This window comes from Diadema antillarum, unplaced genomic scaffold, assembly GCF_040938485.1.
Source record: "Diadema antillarum isolate AM-2024a unplaced genomic scaffold, OU_Dant_1.0 seq00000570_RagTag, whole genome shotgun sequence".
Taxonomy (NCBI): Eukaryota; Metazoa; Echinodermata; class Echinoidea; order Diadematoida; family Diadematidae; genus Diadema; species Diadema antillarum.
In genome coordinates, this window is record NW_027271508.1 from 499,419 (window position 1) to 522,786 (window position 23,368).

General features: G+C 39.6%; 1 protein-coding gene across 1 annotated transcript in view; it reads left to right on the forward strand.

Moving 5' to 3' along the window:
- The first annotated feature begins 1,574 nt into the window (after positions 1 to 1,574).
- Positions 1,575 to 23,368, forward strand: part of LOC139735356 (uncharacterized) — a 55,319-nt gene continuing 33,525 nt past the window's right edge. The window contains exons 1-6 of the mRNA XM_071646102.1: positions 1,575 to 1,632; positions 4,658 to 4,804; positions 9,361 to 9,574; positions 16,504 to 16,586; positions 17,175 to 17,342; positions 18,642 to 23,235. Of these exons, the coding sequence (XP_071502203.1) occupies positions 1,575 to 1,632; positions 4,658 to 4,804; positions 9,361 to 9,574; positions 16,504 to 16,586; positions 17,175 to 17,342; positions 18,642 to 23,235 (5,264 nt within the window). The remainder of the gene's footprint in view (positions 1,633 to 4,657; positions 4,805 to 9,360; positions 9,575 to 16,503; positions 16,587 to 17,174; positions 17,343 to 18,641; positions 23,236 to 23,368) is intronic.

A 23,368-nucleotide genomic window follows, 5' to 3' on the forward strand; every position in this document is an offset into this window, starting at 1 on the left:
TACACGGGACCTCCATCTTATGTCCTATCCCAGAGACAGAGTGTTTTGCCTCTTGCTAGAGGGAACGGTATGTTTACACACAACATTGCTCAGTCCAGACTCGGGTTCGAACCCGGGTCCTTAGGATCGTGAGGCATACGCGCTACCGACTGAGCCAACTCACCGTCCTTATATACATTATGTTTTCAAAACACAAAATGCATTTAAAATTCAATGGCTAATGAAGACAATGGATTGTCACTGTAGTTCACATTTCATTTACGAAGAACACATGAGTACTCTTAGTGCATATAATTGTGTCAGCTAGTTTACATACGCATACCAAGTACGATTTGAAAAGTTAACGTAACGACTTCAATATGACAATATCTTAGAACGGTAAATGCTATAAAATTTCTAGGCCCGTACAACCTGCTGCTGGTCCCGTGATGAATGCTCTAGAGGTATATGTTACAGCACGACGAGTTATGGACTCCGAAAATCTCGTCGGGGTCTTAAGACTGAATACACGTTTCTGAAGAGATAGGAAAATTGCATTTCTCTCTGTTCCTTTTATCTTTAGGCTTGAATCATCCAGTTGGATGAGAGTAGACATTACACAATTACGGAGGTGAAAGTAAAGGTAAAGCCTCACAACATAATGTCAAGACCAATACCAACGACGTGACAATTGAAATAACTATTCATCATATCACTGGAAAAGGGGAGGTGAGGTTTTGTATGGCAATCGGCTCTACCTTCGTGTTTAGGAGCGTTTAGGAAAGTATTTCTTACATTTGGCGTTTTATTTTGGTATCAAGGCGACAGAGAAAATGTGCAAACGTACTGCCAACGTTTGAACCTCGTTGTGATCAGTTTTCCGATTGCAGAATTTGGATTCCTTGTAATCGTACAGGGCATGAAGAACTGATCGCGTACGTGTACGTCACACGGTGGTCAAGAAGTTGAGATTCAAAGTCAGTAGCACGCTCATTGAGAATGTTAAGTCTATACATCGCTTGGTCTTTCAAGGTTATCACACTCACCCTTTGTTTGGTGATTAAAGCGGTCGCGCCAATGAATTCTCAAATTTTACGATGTTTGACCTCGTTCCATGAACTTCAGCTCGTTTCTTTCTAATCACCCCTGTGTGTTTACTTCCCAATTCTGACTTGTCATTGCAACCTTGTGTTTACTAAATTGTTTATGTTTACATTAAAGATGGGGTTAGGACTGCTCATGGGTTAATCACCAAGTTTGCTGATTACCAGACTCAAGATTCAAGCTGAGATTTAATCGCGCTCGACAACAGCTCAAATGAACAATAAGACTTGATGCGTCAGATGTTATCTCGACATTTAGCTCCCATAGAGTGGCCATTAGATCATTGAATAGGGGGATCAAGATGATAGTCCCAGGTTACGTCATCTAAGAAATCACACATTTTGCAGGGTTTATGATGTTTGACGTACGGATTTTTGCTGATTCCCTCACTCCTCTCCGTGAGTTATACGACATCATGACTATCTCGATAGATTTAAAGACGGGTTTATCGGTCAAATTTCGGTCAGAAATCAGTCTGGGTCGATTGGAAGATGAAGTTGTTACTGCTGACGCTCAGCGTGTTTGGCGTGGCGTTGGGCCTACCGACGGGTAAGTTAGTTTGATGGTTCTGTTACTTTTGAGGCAGACATAAGGGGACGGAAAGAAGGAAGGAAACATATTGGGAATAGTGCCTTCAATACCTTGTATCTGCAACATTGGTATTTGAGCAGTGAAAAAAAAGTCATGTTGTTTTGTGCTGTTTTAGTCTAAAATAGACATCCATTACGTCGTTCGAAACCTGAAACGGTTGGTGTATCTTTATCGTTAATGAGCTCAATTTGCAGTGTCCTGGCTTAAAGGGGAAATTCAGTCCAAATAAGTCAGTCTGATAAGAAAGAATAAAATATTACGAGTTCAACGGTACAATTTTGATCGAAATCGGGTGAAAAATAAGGAAGTTATGACATTTTGAAGTTTTGCTAATTTTTCAGGAAACAGTTCTTGAACGGTCAATATGAATATGCAAATGGCAAAGTGAGCATAGCATACCCTCACAACTTGTCATATAGTTTGTACACAAAATTTTGGAATTTCCAGTTTTTCAGTCAAACGCAATTATGCCCCCGGCTCAAACCCTGATATATCTAACTGAGCACTATTCTGAAGTTATTCAACCAGGAATAACATCATGTTTCAGACTTCAATGACAGAAACATTGAATTTTCATCATTTTTTGTACAAGGGTAATGGAAATTTGTTAGGTTATGACATGGTCAGCTCACTCATTTGCATATTCATATCCACTGCACAAGAACTGTTTTGCAGAAATAAGCAAAACTTCAAAATTTCATAACCTCCTTATTTTTCATCCGATTTTGGCCAAATTTTTTTACCGTTGAATTCGTAGGATTTTACTCTTTTTTTATCAGACTAACTTATTTTTGGACTGGATTTCCCCTTTAAGCATTGATATTCAGAAGATATTCTGAACAAAATCCATCATGTTGGCCTATCGTTTGTATGACTTCAGGACCAACAATAGATTGGGAGGCAATGTTTCCATTCTGGTACTGACTACTGACGTATTTCTCTCCGAAGAAGCCATCCTTTAAATGAAATTCTCTTTCCGCAATCATAAATGTCTACAGCAGAAGGTCAGTATTTTCCAGTACATAATATGATGGCGTCATGATGATTGTTAAGAAAAAACCAAAGAAGACAAGATACTTAAAACATGTTTCAAAACATGTTTGTATATATCAAGCGCTGTATAAATATTTCATATTATTGTTATTATTGTTATTATTATTATTATTATTATTATTGTTATTATCATTATTATTGTTATTATCATTATCATCACTATCATTATCATTATTATTATTATTATTATTATTATTATTATTGTTATTATTATCATTATCATTATTATTACTATTATTATTATTATTATTATTATTATTATTATTGTTATTATTATCATTATCATTATTATTATTATTATTATTATTATTATTATTATTATTATTATTATTATTATTATTATTTATATGTGTTTGCTGTGATGACAAAGACTTGAGGCTTACTATGGCGGAAATCTCTCATGTACTTTGATTATAGTACCATACACATTATACCCGACGCAATAGAATACATTGAACACAGAACGTTGGTCAACACCAACAATGTCCAACATATTTTCATAGAATGTGCATGAGAAATAGAAAAAAAGATGACGAATGAAAATAAGAAGAAAGAAAATAATTACAGTTAGAAAAACCGATATATGCCTTTCTCTTCTGACCAAAATTCCTATATCAATTTCCAACAAAGATTATACCAGAGGTGCAATGAGAGGTTGGTATCAAAGTATTATTTCTCATTTATGCTTTAAATCATAATTAGTTGGGTGTGAAGAATGGAAAAAAATGTCTGAATTATTCCTCGTGTGTCCTTTCGCGTGCAAAGTTCGAGGCATTATCAGGAAACTATGTGTATAACAGATAGATTGGTCTATAGAAGAAAATGTTCTGACATGTCCACTTCTCATCTTCATCTCTATCTACTCCACTGTGGTTCGAAACCTCCATGACAATTCTCTAAACAAAGATTGTCACGCGTAAGTGTGTTTTACGAGACGAATTAGTTTTATACGTTTTAATTTAGGCAATGCTGCAAGCATTAGTTATTGCATTTTAACCTTTGACGCCATAGAGACATAACAAGTGAAAACGAAGCACTTAAGGAGACTAAGCGCAAACCCCAACCATGATCACTGGGTGACTGACGTGCGCCGTAGAATTGTGCATCCTTTAAAAAAAAAAAAAACCAACAACAACAAACACATCCTGGGCCTAGATCATGATCCCAATCACTACCAATAACTAATTAATTTTTACTTTTACCACAATGGACCTATATCCATATCCCCAAAATTTCATTGAGATCCATTCATACGTTTTAGAAAATTTCACTAGATCCATTAAAGGGACATTATATATCAGACGATTTTCATAATTTCACATCATGTAGCACATAAATCGACAACTCCATGTATAGATTTGTGGAATTTATTGTGGTTCTTGAGCAGAGAAACAATACTTTGAACAATCTTAAAAAAATTACACTGTACAAGGATGATGACATAGGGGGTTCACATATTTCAGAAATGTAGCAGTGTACACACATTCCATTACAATACTGCTTGCTTGCGAGTTCACCTGTGTATAATCTATGCATGTCTTCTTCTTTTGTTCTGCTTCCTTGAGCCCCAACTCATGCATTCTTATGGTGACTCTGCCATATCATCATCCTTTTTCATTACAATTTGTTTTAAATTTTGAAAATATCCTTGTTCTTCATCCCAATTATCACAAATTCTGAAACTCTGTCCTCAGTATAACTAATTCATAGTTGTTCAAATGTCAAAATCTGAAAATCATCCGGAGGTCTCCTTTAATACGTTTTGTATTAAAATTTACAGACAGACAAACAAACATCGGAAAAACTCTCCCTGGCGGAAGTAAGTATCTCGTAGCAATATTGACAGAAGGGACAGATTATACCGAACTTATGTCTAAGGTCAAATAATCATCGTTTTGCTTTGTTTGTCATCCTGTCATCATTTTTGAAGACAAGGCCTGTGATATCGTACGCCTCCATGCCCAACTTGGCTCACCGACTCTCGGTACGATCGACGAGAATGCGATCTCCGCCAACCACTTCGAACTTGTACTGAGCGATCTCGACGACGGATTCCTTCCCGAGGTCGAATACGATGGTGAGTTTGCATTCCTGATCGAATATTGCAAAGAGTGATTTTTTTTCTTTTTTTTTTTCACCTATACGAAATAGAAAATGTAGCAATACACCAAAGTGGGAAGTACGAATACGGAAGGAATCATATAATTTCACTTTTGCAGAGTAGGTCTGATAGTAAGATCGTCCAGTAAGTGAAAAAAAAAAGACAGGTTGTGTCAGTGCTAAGTAAATCGCATCGCCACCATAACATGGATATCAAGGTTGATTAAACAATTGCCAATTCATCGGGGCAGTTCAATTCAGTTTTACATCAGTGGATTGTAGATTATAAGAGTTTGCCCCGATCTGCTAGCTGCCTTTATGTTTTGCTTTGTTTTGTTTTGTTTTTACGTTTTGTACAGTCTATTTCAAAGGTGTAAAAGAGCATCTGCACTGCTTCTATGTGTTTAATTCTTTGCTTTCACTGATCTTGGAGAGAGCAAAGAGAACAAAAATGACAAAGAAGCAATAGCAGCACGCTAAGTGCGAGTGTATGTGTATGTGTACACAATGTGTGTGTGATTGTGTGTGTGTGCATGTGTGTGTCCTTTGACTATTATACCCTGGTCGTGCTTGCCACGCCATGGGGCAGATGATTACATTACGCATTTAAACTTTTATCGTAGCATCCACCTCACCCGGTAAGTTGACGCGGGGGCCTTTAAATCTCTGAATTATTCCCACCTGTAAACCAGCACAGGCAGTGGGTGCAACAACAGTCAAAGTTCGCCACTAATCAAAGTACGACATAATCTGATATATTATGGAGAAGAAGGGTGGGTCGATTAGTGGCAGCAATCGTACGTACAGAAGGGTATAAGAGACTCGAAAAATTCTGCGCACACACATTGGCAATCTTGAGAACCTGAAGAAAGATGACATTTTTTTTTTTGTACTCGAATCACCGGAGATACGACGTGAACATGTTGGCATTTGATACTCCAAATAGAAAGCAACTTCAGCAAATATTCTCTTTTTGTTCTCACCGCCTAACCAAGAAATATTTTTATTGATTTGACAAAAAGCTTGCTTATTCAGCTTGCCTGTCGAAAACTGGAAGAGTATACCCCATAGCGTTCTCACCTTCACCTTAGAGGCCGCCCTAGGACTTATCTTTTGCATATCATGAATAGTGTTTAATGTCACTTTCTGGGGGAAGTTCTGATCCTTATTGCATCTCCGTGAGGAAGGTTGATGTTGTCATGACAACATCATTCACTCAAAGTTATCAACACAATTTATGACCATGCGTTTATAGCTCCATGCCAAAAGGCATCTTACGAATGATGAATAGTAGGTGTTACTGACTATTTCCGTTAGGCGCGAATTATCCCATTATTAGTATGGTTGGGTTTTTTTTGTGCATCATAACGATTTAAAGACTTATTAAAGCTTTTCAGATCTGTTATCTTGCTTTGGGTAGGGCTACCAGGGAATGTTGCAGTATAGCAGAAATCTTTCTTCTTGTTTTCTTCTGGAAAGGCAAACGTGCGTAACAAAATATTACATTTTCGTGCTTTGGTTGTAATGTACTTCTTATCTATTATCTTTCTCTATACTGAAGACAAAATGTAAAGAATTTTGAAAATTGTACTGATACTGATTTCCCGCTTCATTGAAAATGTAGACTGACTTAACACTCGTTATCGATTAGAGTTCAATTTCTTCAAATGAAAACATTATTTCGTCTAAAAAGCAAATTAACAGAGTTACTGATGAGAAGTAATCTCTAACGTTTGCTTGATATGCCTGTAAGCAGGGCTAGACACTAGCATTACTTTTTTTTTCCTCAGGTGACGCCATCGGGCAACTGAAATGTTTTAGTTTGAAATTTTGGTGAAAATAGTTTAGTTCCATGTCTAATGGCTTATTTGTCTGATCACAGCTAGTGCCATATACCTGAACATACTAGTAAGTATATATCCTGATCTCGATAGGTCTTTGTTCATGTTTTGACATTCTTTCGCGTCGATGCCCTTTACGATCCTTTACGATAATTTGTATTGGTTTATCCAAGTACAAACCTGAAACGCATAAACTTTTTTTTTAGGCATTGGCGTTGATTTGGGGCAAAAATGAAAATAACATATTCAAATTTAAATCAAATCTTATCATATACAATTATACAGTATAATACGTTATCATACTTAACTTAATCGCTCTATACTGCACTACATTATGCCACATTATATTATGCTTTGCTTTAATATACGAGATATTGTGATGCGCCTTGAGCATCGGAATATGTGCCCACGTCAGTCGATTTCCTTACATTCTACAACAGTACTGAGATCATTATTTATTACTCATTCATAGGCGGTCATATGTCATTTGCCGTTTTAAATCCCAACCACACTTCTTTATGATAAGTCCCCTGACAGCCAATGGTATTTGACTACACACAACTGTATCAAAACAAATAATTATGTTATAAGCTTTATGAAAAAAAAAATGTGGGCACGAACTTGCTGGGCAGCCTTACTTTAACAACTTAATCGCAATTTGGCGGCAAGACCCCAACTCGAGTAGTGTCATGCGCGTAACCTTTAAATATGATATATATGCAGTTCGTTGTATTACAGTAATGGAGGAGGATTCTGTATGTGGTATTGGGCTGGTACATTAACCTCCTCGATGGCAAACAGCTCTAATTTGATGGAACATTAATCAAAATTATTTTTTTTTTCGTTCCCGCGATGATGATTAGATTATCTGGCATTCTAAGAGGAGTTGCTAAGTCACTAGGTACCGTAACAGCCAATGGCATTTTACATTCTCTGTAAAGGTTACTTGCCATACAGTTGACACTTCAAAGGTCGTGGAAGCTGATTACGTTTACCCTCGTTAAAGAAAGGATGGGGCGTGTTTGAGCGGCATGCAACTGAAATAATGCAAAAAAAAAACGAATGACACGAAGTCAATTTGTGAATACCTTACAAATATCATTATCATGCTCACTATGTGTTTCATTCGCATGTGGAAATAATCAGATCTTGTACCCAGCATATGTTTTAATGTGTTTTGTTGTTTATTTCTCTAGTTCAAAAACGCAAATTCATGGCGAATGACATAGCCTAGCTGTTATAATCATCATTGCAAATTCGATTTTAGACTATGACTGCAGGAGTGTAGCGTTCATTTTAAACGAAGTTGCTTGTCTGGCTCTATATGTTTAGTACAGAACCAGATACATTACCCGTAAAAAGTAAGACAAGAAAACAGCATGCGCGACTCTTCTGATTTCAAAGACAGAAAGACATTTAAACATTGTCATCTACGGCATCAAAGGCAGTTTAAACAATTTCAGAGACTCCTTGTTTAGGCACGCTATGTGGGCTGACTAACACATTGCGTAAGAGTTATCTTAGAACATAGTGTTCTTGGTTTTATTCGCGATCTTGAGAGCAAAGGGTTTATCGACCTCTATCAGAAGAAAAGTAGCACTCTACCATCGTTACTCAACTCATCATTGGAAATAACAAAACAAGTCGGCTCTCTATCAAAGGAAACAAAGATTCCTTGTACTCTCGGAGTTAAGTCGTTTCGATGGACTGAAACAACAACTTTGAGATAAAGAGGGATTACAATAGATATATAACAAAGTCCTATATCCTTCCTCGCCGTTCTACAATCGAATGCACCTTTATGGCGTCACTAGTGTACCAAACACTCGCAGCACACACAAAAACTGAATCGGTACAGCGCTCAATCAATCGTTCTGACGACAGAGGGCGTAATGTGACTAATCTCACTGACAACTGATTGAACTGTCGGCCCAGAGAAAGACAGAGCACTAGACCAACGTATGCTCTACAATAACTATTGTAATGATTTCTACGGGCTTCCTGATCACGTCTTATATCAATTTGAATGGGATGATAAGAAACATAAGTCAACAACTCCTCATGGTGTTCTGGTTCCTTGATGATAATGATTACAATTTAACAGCGCGTTCTTAAGATTTTTGACTGCAAAAAAAAAAGTAAAACTCGACTTCAAAAATAACTATACACAATCATGTACTATAGTTTTGCCTTAGTGATCTACAGGATTTAGAAAATCATCACCGAACAGTCTGTCACTTATGTTACATACCTCTATGAATACGTCATTGACCTATTACTCAGCTAATTTAGTAAGAATATGATGAAGAATAGCAAGACATCAATCATATAAGAAATGTGTAGTGTTCACTCGTATAGTCTTCGTTAGCCTTTTTTTTCAAGTGCAAATATCAATCACTCATGTAGGGTGGTGATGACACCTCCCTCTTTATCTCTCTTTTCATCTTCTCCTTTTCATATCTTTTTCATTCTTCCTCATCTTCATCAATTCATTTTTTCTTTTGCCCTGTTTCAGATATTCTGGGATTTACTGTGTCTTTCTTGCACTCGGTTTGCCACACCCTCTGCGATTATAGAATGAATTCTATTTGAACAAGATTTTGTTTGCATTGTTTGATCGACACACAAAGTTACCTTTGTACTTTCTTATTACCGTTGATTGCTGTCCTTCTGTTTTCTTTCGTTCTCTCAGTGATCACAAAAGGTAATGGGAACCCATTCCAGGAGTTCGTAGTCACGGCAGAGAACACCGACAGCCATTGTGAGCATGGTGAGCTCATTGACAGATACGGCGTGGCCGAGACAAACCGAACATGTCCGCACATGGTCAAACACAGCGCCCCCACCGATATGCAGAAGGTGACACTCGGCTGGGTAGCACCGCAGTGCGGCTGCGTGACGTTCAGGTAAATAGCAAACTACAAATTTTAGTCTTTGAACCTATCATGTATAGGAACCTGAAGATTTCTGTGCAGAGATCATGAGGAATTCAGAATCTCAGCAGAAAAGGCTTCAACTCTCACCAATCACTTCACAAACCCTCGACAATTTAGGCAATTAAGGCTACCAACAAACGACATGGTGACACAACACTAAACAGAATACGGATTTGCTTTTATGCTCAGAAAGATTTACCAACATCAGGAAAAAAATTCAAACAAACCATACTTCTGTTCCTATTGCTAGACAGTCCCCTTTAGTTCTGATAATAAACGTAACAAACACAACACGCGTATAACAGTATTTACCAAAATATGCACCAAGATATTAGTGTAAATTCTGAAAATCGTGGGCAAAGCAAATAAAAAAAAAGCATTGATAAACCATCACATGAATATCATGATTTTATGTCGCCTTGTCGAAAGGCAAATATAACAGATACAGAATGGTTTTAGAATCTTATGACATCTGGCATTACACCACTCAGTCATAGTCATGTCTAGTTTATCGCCGTCACGCATTTCAGAGGTATTTTTTTTTTCGCCTGGATTGTGATGATGTACATGACCATTCATTTTTAATGTGAATACATCCTTGCTCAAAATTAAACGAAAATTGCTCGGCATTATCTGTGAAGGATGGTTAGTCACAGTAGATGAAAGGCATGATGGCCGTGTTGGCAAGAATTATTATGTTTTAACAGGTCACATGTCAACCGATCATGAGTATGAAAACGTTGGGCTGACAGATTTTTAGAGGGTCAGTACACTAATCTATTGTGTGCTGTCCATTAGAAGTTTGCCTGGGCAAGAAACGGGTAGTCAAGTTCATAGCAGTTAGTCAAGTTTATAAACCTGAAACACAGCATAGCACAAGTTCGACAAGTTCGTTTGATAACATTTCAAAACGTTTCTTTAGATTATTAAGAAACACCAACTGGAATCCAGTATGAGTACGTTCTGTATATTCATATGGTAAATATGCGCCCACTCTTTTGAGGGCGACGCACATAATACCATATTGCTAATACGTAATGTATTGTGACACCCCTCTGAGTGTCATTCGTTGTTTCACAAATTGACTGGTAAGAACAAAGAATGCTGTTTGTTAGATACACTTGGATGATTACGTAATCAAGTATGCTTGTGGGAGGTTGGCTAGAGGAAAGCAATAGAGAAATGAGTGCCTGGAAGAGTATATCTTCGGGAGAGAATTTTAATTACAAAATACTATCAGAGGGTATTGATATTGCAAGTTCATTGTATCTCTTGGCAGGATTGAGACACTCACGTTCAGTTTTCACAGCCAAGTTATGAAGAAGGAAATGATCAGGACATGACATGTTAAGCAAAAGGTTTTTCCGGAGCTTTTTCGCTCACTTGTCTTTATCTCTGCGGTTTTTTTTTTCCATCCTGTGTTAAAATAAGTTCGCTACTTGTGTATAGTTATCATTAACAGCATAAAAACATATAGTCTGAATTTATGATGATTCTTGGAATGTTACGCTGTAATATTATAGGCCATGGGGTGAAGCTGAAAAAGAGGCTTAGAAAATGGGTTTCGTTCCAGCAACACTGGCACTACTTTCTGAATGCGGAAATGTGATGTTTTGTACATCCTAAATATACTGTAAAAAGTTCTCCTCGAAATATCCTGTAGTTTTTGCGAAAATTCATATTTTATAAACTGCGACCAGCAGCCCAATACACATATCGTAATGGGGCTGTGAACTGTAGCATACAGGATCATGAAGGAAGTTTTATCGCGGACAAATATCAACTTAAAATCGGGAAAAAATCTTCAATTTGAAGACTTATTAATAAATTTGAAGTATTGATAACAGAGTTCGTGCAAGGTTTGCTTCTGCAAATAGTTCCTTTCTGTTCAAATTGATGACTAAATGTGACTCGGTCGAGAGGAAACTGGGAGAACTACGCTGAATTGACGGTCAGCGCAGGCGCACACATCATTGCGCACAAATTTCGAATCCATTGACTGGATATTAAGCTGTCTGTGTGTGCATGCGCTGGCCGTCAATTCAGTGTAGTTCTCCCAGTTTCCTCTCGACCGAGTCACATTTAGTCATCAATTTGAACAGAAAGGAACTATTTGCAGAAGCAACCCTTGCACGAACTCTGTTATCAATACTTCAAATTTATTAACAAGTCTTCAAATTGAAGATTTTTTCCCGATTTTAAGTTGGTATTTGCCCGCGATAAAACTTCCGTCATGATCCTGTATGCTACAGTTCACAGCCCCATGACGCTATGCGTATGGGGCTGCTGGCCGCAGTTATGCGTATGGGGCTGCTAGCCGCAGTATAGTTCCCATGGTGTTTCTAAGCTGAAATACATATACACATTTGTAAAGCACTGCTTTTTGCCATATACCTAGAAAAAAAAGTGAAGTTTTGGTTTAATAGTTGCATTATATCTCATGTTTCAGCTTTTCCTGATGCTGGCTATGCAAAGGAAGACAAGAGCAAAATGGTTCGAGACCATAAGAGAGAGAGCACTGACTGACCGTCAGTGGTCAAGGCAAATGCCTTATATTCTGTTCAAAGACATGTTATTAATCAAATGACTAATCATTCAAGGCAAAAAAAAGGAGAAAAAATTCAGTGCGTTTGTTTGTGTGTGTGTCCGCGTGCATGTGGGAGAATCTTCTTGTACACACACACACACACACCCTCACATGCACACACTCATACGCACACACATAGTTATGAAGATTTAATATACCCAAGTGTATTAAAATATTATTCTACATGCCTTGGCCATTTATCACATCAGCATCATAAAAAAGATGATCATAAACATGAACACACACAATGATATAATACATGTATTGATCAGTGCATTACACATACACATGGTGCATAAAAACGCTGACATATTATATACACTCACACGCACACATACAAACTCATTTACACACATGAGACATTACTATTAAACAGATCATATTGTTTATCAGTAAACATGTTTTTCTTTTCTTCTTCTTCTTCTTCTTAAGAAGCTTTAATATACTTAGATCACATAGCAATCACGTTGTTCATGAAATATTATACAGTACTTTAGAAAATTTAATCTTCATAAAATTTCTTGAAGTTTTCATTGCTATCATTAGGTTACAGCATGGTGGGACACTACCTCCTTTCATGTAAGATAGCTCAAAATGATAATCAGTCAAATTTTCTAGTTTTAATAAATTTCCTGGAACATTCCATGGTCCAAATATCCTTGAAAGGGTGTAAAAGTTTTGAAAAATGCCAATATATAAAATAAAGGCAAAATTATAGTTTACCCATTCATGAGTGAAAACTGTTGGATTCTGTATTGGAGGCAATGTGTACCTGAAAATCTTGGAGAGAATAAAACAGGTTTGGCATTAAAAATTATGATAACATTGCAATTAACTTCCAATATCAGAGGATCTGTGCAAACCTGACTAAACTTATGCACAATTTTCATTTGGCTGGTGTGTATTAGTTTTAGCAAACTGATTTTGTACTCACACCTACATTGTACTGGCCTTTCTACATGAACATTCTGTTTCAGTATTAATAGTATTTACATATTCTTTTTCCCAGAGTGGGAGAAACAAATTTTAATTGTAGTCATTCAGTTTTATGAAAAAAACCACACTTAGGAAAACATCTTTGTTCTTAGAATAATTCAACCCTAATCAAATCATCATAGTGGGCAGAAATGTTTGCTAAAGGGCGAACAATCACATACTGAGGCAAGGAGTCAAAACATGTTGCATAAGGGCTTTTTACACTTGTGTTTCTTAACCCCGGACTTTCTCTGACCCAGGACTATCGTTAGTCCCGTACCAATTTTTTCAGCTTTTTACACTCGCCAATTAGTCCCGTACTATCTCTTGTCCGGGGCTAAGGAGAAAACTGACCTTTTTACACTCGTATTTCTTAGCCCCGGACTTTCCAAACCACATGAATATTCATAATTACGCTGTGTACTGTACACGTACACGCACGCACCGGCAGCACTTGATTACCTCGTTTCTGATTGGTCAGTGAGGGTCGGACTTCGTACCATGATCGTCTCCGTCGCTTAGCCCAGGATTATTTTTTCGTTCTGTTTACACTCACTTGCTTGGCACCGCAATTGCGGTGCTAACCCCTGCTATTTTGCAGGGCCAGATAGTACCATACTATCGGTGGGGCTAGCCCACTTTGGCAAAAACGAGTGTAAACAGAAAGTGGGCTAAGGATAGTCCCGTACCAACGGTGGGGCTAAGGCCCCCCTTAGCCCCACCGTTGGTCCGGGGCTAAGCAAAAATTTACAAGTGTAAAAAGCCCTATAAACATAGGCATTCAAAATACAGGAAGCAATCTGCACAACTTTGGTAAGATGTCAATTCTTGAATATCAATCACATTGACCAAAGCACTGGTGCATATACAGTACATTCTGTTGTTTCTGAACTTTGCACTGAAGTTCTTTGTGTATGTGTGTGAATGTTTCAGAGGTGTATATTGCTCCATTTTATCAAGGACAACTTATAGTAACATGACAATGTTTTCATGCTTCAATATCAATCATATTAACCTATTTCCCTTGGCAAGTAATGAGCAGGTTGACTCTGTTGCAAATGATGCATTTTACAGGCAACACAGCAGAACCTGAAGAGCTTCCAGAAGAAAATCTTGATCTTCATGTGAGCGTCTTAGGGGAGGAAACAGATGCTCCTGCTGACGGACCAGGCTCCTCCTTCAGCTTTCGTTTCCTAGCGAGATTCAGGCGTTTGCTATCTATAAACCTCTTGTAGCACGTTTCATGGAATCCTATTCAATACAATGGAGAAATGAACAGCAATGATTAGCCGTTGGATTTTGTTAGGGGGAAAAAAAGGCTAAACGCTAGAGGGAGGGGTTGAACATTACACTCAATATATCATTAAATGTACGGTAGACTATTGACTGCCAATATTTGAATCTTGTAATTACCAACAGGCCCTAGTACTATGCCAGGTAATCATTAACACCTCATGATCATTGTCATCATCAACTACTTCAACTTGTACTTGCAGTCCAATTACTGATTTTAAATTACATCTACAGCTTTCAGCACCTGATCACATGCAATATCAATTATCATAATTATGAATACAACTGCTTTATCATCATTAATACTAGTATCCTTGGCCTTTCACTATCGCCACCACCCACTGCTTTATAGTTTGGCACAACATAATGGTAATCATATGTTTTAGGGAGTTTAATTGTTGAAATTATGTTCTTGTCATTGTTGGTTTTTTTAGACCTATTTATATCAAATATCAATAAGTTAATTTAATGAGATGCTAAATGTGTGTTTTGAGGGGGGATTCGCCAATTTCGGGGTGAGAGAAACAGGATGGATTTTTAATATTAATACTCCATGGCCATGATTATGAAAATATAAATTTACATGCAGTTTAGACCTTTTTCAATCCAGTCCTGTGTGTCAAGATTTTTACAAAACAATATCACCGATCAGCCACATCAACCTAACCTGGGCTGTACATAGAACAACATGTAAAATTACATTTAGGCTACATTATAACGGCGCTATGCCATGCCAAGGTGAAATTCAAGATAATTTATCTAAAACAGACACGCTAATGGCTAAGCTACTGCATTAGCGCCCATTATAACATACACAAGCAACGTTCATAACATAGCTAACGTTGTACTTGTAGTCATCATGGTCATTAACATTACGCATATAACATGAGAGAGACTGCACTGCAGTGTCGACTGCTAAGACTGTACGCACGTAAACTGACCTGTAAATTATCCTACGTAGGTTGCAGTCAGTCCCCCGAGCAGCTGAATCACTTCGTTCTGGTCTGCGATTTCACGGTCTCCCCCACTCAATTTGATCCACTCTTTGGCACACAAAATAGGTTTCGTCTATCTTAGGTTTGTCATGGTCGTGAAATTTTCAAACTTCATCGATGTTACATGCATAATAACGCATCTTAAAAGTTTCGGCAGAGCAGACGACGTAGACGCGTCGACAGGCTCACAGGGGGCGGCCATTTTGACTCGTAAACGATAATTCTCGATTCGGATTGGATAACATACATCACATGATCGTTCGCGAATGAATATCGTACACGGCAAAGTGTACATATTCAGCTCCTCAGTGACAAAAAAGTTCACTGTTTCCCCCTAAATTACCAAAATACTACAGGAGGGTTTGTGTCGAACTTTTTCCTGTAGCCTTTTTGGTTATTTGTTTACACGTAGCTGTGGAGAAATTTTAGTGCCGCAGTTGTCGGAACGAAACAAGCGAAAAAACCAGCTCACCCCATGGCCTATTACCAAGCGAACAGTTCGAGAATATTGCTGTGCCAAGATCTTTTTCGCTGCAGGGCTTATGTGTACTATCTAATAGCATGAGTGTGCATATTATTATCATCTGTGGCGACTTGTAGTGAGATGGGGTGTGGCACAGTAATGTGGTAATGAATCGAGAAGTGAAGGAAACAAGATAACAATGTTCAACGGAGACATCGGAATTGCAGCGTGCAAAAATCTAATACACTGTATATTCGTGAATCTCTCACAACAGCAGAGGTCACTATTACCGAAGAAACAGTAGCACAACTTGACCTTTCAGACCCACTCCTGCAACGAGCCTCTTAATTTTATTGGACGTCCACTCTTTTTTTTTGGGGGGGGGGGGGGTGGGGGTGGGTAACGCATTGCATGTAATACTAGTTATTTACCTGGATAGTATGACAGTTAGCCTTTTTGCTTCTTTACCTCTTCATTTAACTATGTAACCCCAGTGCTAGGTACCTAGTTGGTAAGGTCGTCGGTAAGGAATGAGTAAACGAATAAATACAAATATTGCCTTTTTTGTTGGTGTTCTTCATTGCAGGGCCACCATCAAAACTAATGGACACACCTTTTATGAGTCAGAGAAAGGGAGAGGGTTCATGACGAAACAAGTCTGCATGGCAGGTATATACATCAGTCATTGATTACTCGTCTTAGTAAAAATACACATTCGCACTTAGGAATACGTCATATTTATTGATTTGCTTACATGTAGGTCCTACGAATGGATGATCACTCTTCATGTAACTAGTCAGGTAGTGACATACATTCGTACTTGAATAGGAATAACTCACATTTATTGACTTGCTTACAAGTCAAAGCGAAAAGGTGAACTTTTAAGTTTCTCTCGTCAGATCAAATGGCACGAACACAATTGTTAGGACAGCACTGGTATGATTCTCATGGCAATTTCTAACTTTTTGATACTAGGGGTTTTGCAGTGTCGATTTTAATCGGGATTATATAGTAAAACGAAACTTTTTATTCTTACTGTTCCTTCATGGACAGATTCACGGTCAAAAACTTGCATTCCTGTGCTATTCGCAGAAAATACTGTATTGGCATGAATATCTAGACTTCGAACCATGATATATCACAATTGTCTCCTGTGAAGAAATATAAGATCTAATAGTTATTCAACGAGCCTGGGGGTTGCACGCAATCAGGAGGCCAACAAACAATTATTCAAAAAGTACAACTTTTGTTCCTCAGTGACTGAAGATTCAAGGGAGCCCGCTGCTGAAGAAGAGGAGCAAGACGCGATGGAAGGGCCGCTCCACAATGGTGACATCTACGAGACAATTGAGCGCTTTTGTGAGGAAGGGCAGCAGAGAGGACCCAAAAATGCGGCCATCGTTCAAGAATGCTGTGAGCTAGCTGGTAAACCAAACTTAAGCATTATTGTCTTAAAGTGACTGAAAAGTTTAGATGACACACTGTGATCATTTGACAACAGATATTTGTATTTTGGCAAGGAGTTAGCTTTCTTAATTCGATTTTAACAGATGTACAGGTAAAAGACTATCTAGAACATTTTTGTTATGTTTCAGCAATTTCTTAAATGTCAGCAGTCCGGTGCCCAACTAAGAAATCAGATCCACAAAGGATAAAACTTTTACCCTACACTAATATAGAGGTGAGCAATTTTACTTGGATGAAGTATAGTACCAATATGTACATGCCCATCTAACATTCGCGCACATCAGACATACTCCATCTTTGAATAAATCATGTCAGTCAAAATACCCTCTTTCAGACTCAAGAGTGCTGACTACTAATATGATTCAAAATAAACGGCACCTCTTCTCCCTTACATAAGTTTGACTGTCATTTTCTCTATTGTCCAGCTAGTCATAGCTGCATAGTGTTGAAGATACAGCTTACTGTGAGTATAGTGCCAACTGATCTTCATAATCCATTTCGTGAATTATTGAATACTAGAAGTTTGACATAACAAATGTTTATACGTTATTGAAAATGGATATGTGAGTTTTATGAAGATCATTTGATGGATCGATGGTTTCTAATCATTTGTTTAAATAACATACTCTAGATTAAGCTTGCGGCCAAAGAAAAGTATTCGCTGTTTAAATAGTTGAGAAACATTGTTAAGTAAACAGCGTCGACAATTTTATGACTTAAAGGGGACCTCCGGATGATTTTCAGACTTTTACACATGAACAACTATAAATTAGTGAAACCGTGTACAGAGTTTCTGAATTCATAGTGATTGGGATGAGAAATGAGAATGTTTCCAAAATTTATAACAAATTGCAGTGAACAAGGATGATGACATGGCAGCCTCACCATAAGAATGCATGAGTTGGGGCGCAAGGAAGCAGAACAAAAGAAGAAAGTATGCATAGATTCTTCACAGGTGTACTTGTTAAGCAGGGGGTATTGTAATGAAATTACATTGCTACATTTCTGAAATATGTGAGGCTCTGATGTCAACACTGTTCAGTGTAATTTGTTTAAGATTTTAATTTTATTGGTTTCTCTGTTCAAGGGCAACAATAATTTACACGAATCTATATATGGAGCTGTTGATTTATGTACTACATGATGTTGAATTATGAAAATCGTCCGGAATACCCCTTTAAAGATGTAGCGTTTTTCTATTAGGGAGTTGATAATGCTTAAGTGTTTGTTCTCGTCTTTTTTATATTCTTCTTTCAGTTCATCAGCGGCGAATTTGCCTCACACAGAAAATTCCTAGCGCAGAAGATGATCTCCATCGTCTAGGAAAGTTCTGCAGCAGAATGGTGGGCAATTTCTTCGATGAGCATCCTCTTCTTGCCTCCGCCGTAACTGTCCGTCGATGCTGCGAGATAGCAGGGGACGTGGAGCGCCTGACATGTATAACGGAAGAAAAGATGGCGCACTACAACGAAATATGTGCCATAAAGATGACTGAAAGAAATATGACAGACGGGAGGCAAGGCAAGACATGCTGCCACAGAGAGGGAGAGGATCGTTACTCGTGCTTCGAAAGACGCAATTTCAACATGCCGCAGAAACGAAGAGAGGAACGGCAGCGACAGAGGATGAGAGCCCTTCTCGAGACTCGGCTGGAACGCATCTGCAACTTTGTCGAGCGCAGCACGCTCCCCTCTGCAAGGAACCGAAACTACGAGACATGCTGCGAGGTGGAGAGCATTGACGAGGCTCTGATGTGTTTCAAGGAGACTCAAGAAGACAGCTTTGATCGTCTCTGCTCAAGAACGGCACGTGGGCGTGGTAGGGCACAAAGAGGAAACCTGCATCCATGTTGTGGCCAGAACAACGTAAATAGGTACAAATGTTTTGAACGGAGACAACCACAGAAAAGAATCGACCCCAATGACGGGAACGTGACCCTTCCATCAAACATGAGCGAGCGAAGGTTTTCACTTATCGGTCGACCCACAAGAATGGACAGATTGTGTAGTCAGTCGAATAATACCGAAGTCAGATCGTGTTGCCGAAAAAACAAGGTTCTCATGAAGAAGAAATGTTTCGACGAAATGAAAGCAAAATACGTCTCGAGGCAATGCAATGGTCGGTCCAAAGAAATTGCGCACTCTGTTAATGCGGCAATGGAATACAGTATCCTGAGAATAGAGCTTAATCCCGAACACGAATGCTGCATGATTGAAGGAGAAGAGCGCCGACGATGCATTAGAGGTCTTCAAGCCACGAGGACCGAGTCTTACGTTGGCGATGCCACGCAGGAAGTGAGTGAGGACGGTACTTCTGATAGGACAGGACAGAAGTGGATGAAGGAAGAGAGCAGACAGAATGAGGCCATTTGCGATATGGTTAACAACAACCTTGCTATCGCAGATGTGCGACTGGTGTCTTGCTGCGGAGTAGACCCCGAGGATAGACGGAACTGTCTGGCTGGTCTAAGAAGAAGTCATTTTACTTCTTTATGTAAAGATAGAAATGACGATCAGATCGCCATATTCACGACCATCTTGGCAACCGAGGATCAAGTTGACAGCACTCACAGGTGCTGTGTGAGACCAAATGCTGACATCAGGGCCGCATGTTTTTCTCGAATTGAGAGACATGTAGCTATGCTGGCATACAGTCCTCCCATTGTGTCCGAGATGGACGCCCTCCGGACAGAGCTCCTGGGAGTTGCAGAGTTAAATCGCGTAGACAGAGTTTGCGAAGACCTTGAGACCGCAACAAGGTTTGAACTTAGGGGAAGATGGCCCGTCAAAAAATGCTGCCGCTACAGGAACTATCGCCGATACACGTGCATCCTCGCAGAGGGAAAGAAGTTAGCCGACCAATCATGCGACGGACCAAGACAAAGAATCTATTTCCCGATTGGATTTTACGGTGAATTCATTAGCCCTGAATACAGTGGTCCTGTTCTTGACTCGACACATCCCTGTTGCCGATTGAGTGGGGAAATGCGATATGATTGTATTAAGGATGTAAGCTACGCTGTACTAACACTGCGTGTTCCCGAATTGAACACAAAGCCGTTTGCTGAGTTCTTTCAGGTCATGCCCGCACAGTCAAGGTTTGCCTATGACCATCAGACCTCTGTGTGCGCAGCCGCGTATGATTTTCAATATTTCTATGACAATCTTGAAGATGGATTAGACGTGGAATTGGATCAACCAGTCCTGATAGAATCTGCATTACAGGATATACAGGATGAGCTTGACGAGGAGATCACAGATGCTGAAGAAGACACGGCCGAGCTACAAAATAGTGAGGGGCAAGAAGCAGAAGAGGAAGAAGAAGAAGAAGAAGAGGAGGAGGAGGATGACGATGACCGTCGGAGGCGAAGACGATCAGTCAAACGACCAACCGAACTCAAGGTGAAGCAAGCTACTGGGAGCATCTATGGGATAGATGGGTTGTTAGCCTGTTGTGATTTGGAAACTGAAGCAGAAAGACAGACATGCATGACAAATTTATGGCTTAGTGAGCTCAGGAAAACATGTTTATCTTTACCTGATTTACCAACACCATCTGAATCCGAATCCGAATCACAATCGCAGCTCCAATCTACTTTTGAATCCACATCTACTAACAGCCAAAGTGCTAATATGTTCCTGGCACCTGCACCGTTGCGAGCAGATACTGGAGTGCAAGAGCAGACCGTATCAGAAACAGATTCGCAGACAGGGGAAGAAGAACGTGATGAAGAACGTTTTAGGAGATGTTGCTCGATGTCAGGTTCTGAGCAGGAGTATTGTTTCCAAAATCATTACAGCCCCAGCGCCCCAAGTTCACAAACAGACTCTTCGGCTGCTAGTGAAGGATCTCAGCAAGACAGCTCAAGAAATCCATACAACAGTGAGGGATCAGAGAGTGACAATGAAAGTGAAGATTCAGAAAATGGAGAGCCAGAGGAGCTGGAAGAAAGCGAAGCAGAAGATGTGGATCTGGATATGGAAGAAGAAGAAGAAGAAGACATCGAATCCGAAGGGGGAGGACCGGCTGGATTAGTAGATATCACGAAAAAAAATCAAGGAGCAAATGCAGAAGAGGTTGATGGGTCAGTGAATCAGGAACCTAACGAGCAAATGGAAAGTGACTCCGAAGGCCAGGATATGGATGGGGAGGAAGAAGAAGAATCAGAGAGCGAAGGGTTAGACGGAAATGATCCCCAAGAACAGATGGAAAGTGAGTCTGAAGGTCAAGACATGGATGGGGAGGGGGAGGAAGAAGAATCCGAGAGCGAAGGGCTAGGTGGAAATGGTCCTCAAGGACAAATGGGAAGTGAGTCTGAAGGTCAAGACATGGCTGGGGAGGAGGAGGAAGAAGGAGAATCAGAGAGCGAAGGGTTAGGCGGAAATGATCCCCAAGAACAGATGGAAAGTGAGTCTGAAGACCAAGACATGGATGGGGAGGAGGAGGAAGAAGAATCAGAGAGCGAAGGGTTAGGTGGAAATGGCCCTCAGGGACAGATGGAAAGTGAGTCTGAAGGTCAAGACATGGATGAGGAGGAGGAGGGGGAAGAATCAGAGAGCGAAGGGTTAGGCGGAAATGACCCTCAAGGACTAATTGAAAGTGAGTCTGAAGGCCAAGACATGGATGGAGAGGAGGAAGAAGAATCCGAGAGCGAAGGGTTAGGTGGAAATGATCCTCAAGGACAGATGGAAAGTGAGTCTGAAGGTCAAGACATGGATGGGGAGGAGGAGGAGGAGGAAGAATCCGAGAGCGAAGGGTTAGGTGGAAATGGCCCTCAGGGACAGATGGAAAGTGAGTCTGAAAGTCAAGACATGGATGGAGAGGAGGAAGAAGAATCCGAGAGCGAAGGGTTAGGTGGAAATGATCCTCAAGAACAGATGGAGAGTGAGTCTGAAAATCAAGACATGGATGGAGAGGAGGAAGAAGAAGAATCCGAGAGCGAAGGGTTAGGTGGAAATGATCCTCAAGAACAGATGGAGAGTGAGTCTGAAAATCAAGACATGGATGGAGAGGAGGAAGAAGAAGAATCCGAGAGCGAAGGGTTAGGTGGAAATGATCCTCAAGGACAGATGGAGAGTGAGTCTGAAGGCCAAGACATGGCTGGGGAGGAGGAGGAATTAGAATCAGAGAGTGAAGGAAATGACCCTGAAGAACAGATGGAAAGTCAGACTGAAGGTTCAGATTTGCAAAGTGATTCTGAAAGTCCAGACACAGAGGAAGAAGAATCTGAGAGTGAAAACAGCAATGGTCAGACACCTCAGGGACAAAGCCAAGGATCCGAAAGTGAAGCACAAAGCGGAGGATTTCCTTTCTTCAACTGGTGGGGTAACGAGGAAGAAGAAGAAGAGGAGGAGGAAGATGATCGTAGGCGAAAGAGAGACATATGGGCAGCAGCTAAGCTCATTGAGGGGCTCGACGAAGATGATGACCAGGAACTGTCTGCCAAACCTAATGTGCATTCCCCATGGAGGAAAACAAAAAATTACGAACGAGGAGACCACAGAGGTAATCGAGGGAAGAAACGTCAAAAAGAAAGTTATTTTCTGATGTATATTTTGAAAGCCTTGATAAAGGATGACGTATTCAACAAAACATGCACACATCTGGCTGAGGCCGATGGACTTCCGGAAATGATCGACGTAATCAAGTCGCTTGCAAACTACGGCATGGACTCGAAGGGAAAGACATCGAAAAGTAAGCGTCGTAATGAGACTTCGGGGAACTATGAAAACCTTATCCCTGAAATGACGAAATGCTGCGCCCTCAACGAAACAGAGGGAAGGGTTTATTGCGTCACTGAGATCAAAGAGACTCTTATTGACGGCATCTGTGATGTACAAACATCTTCGAGGTAGGTTTTTTTCTCTGGACAATATAAGCCACAAAATATTATAGTTTATATGATCGCAAGGAATAAATTTAAGACAATACATGTCGATGCATAACCGTACTTAAAAACTTTGCAGCAAAGAAATTAGCTTTAA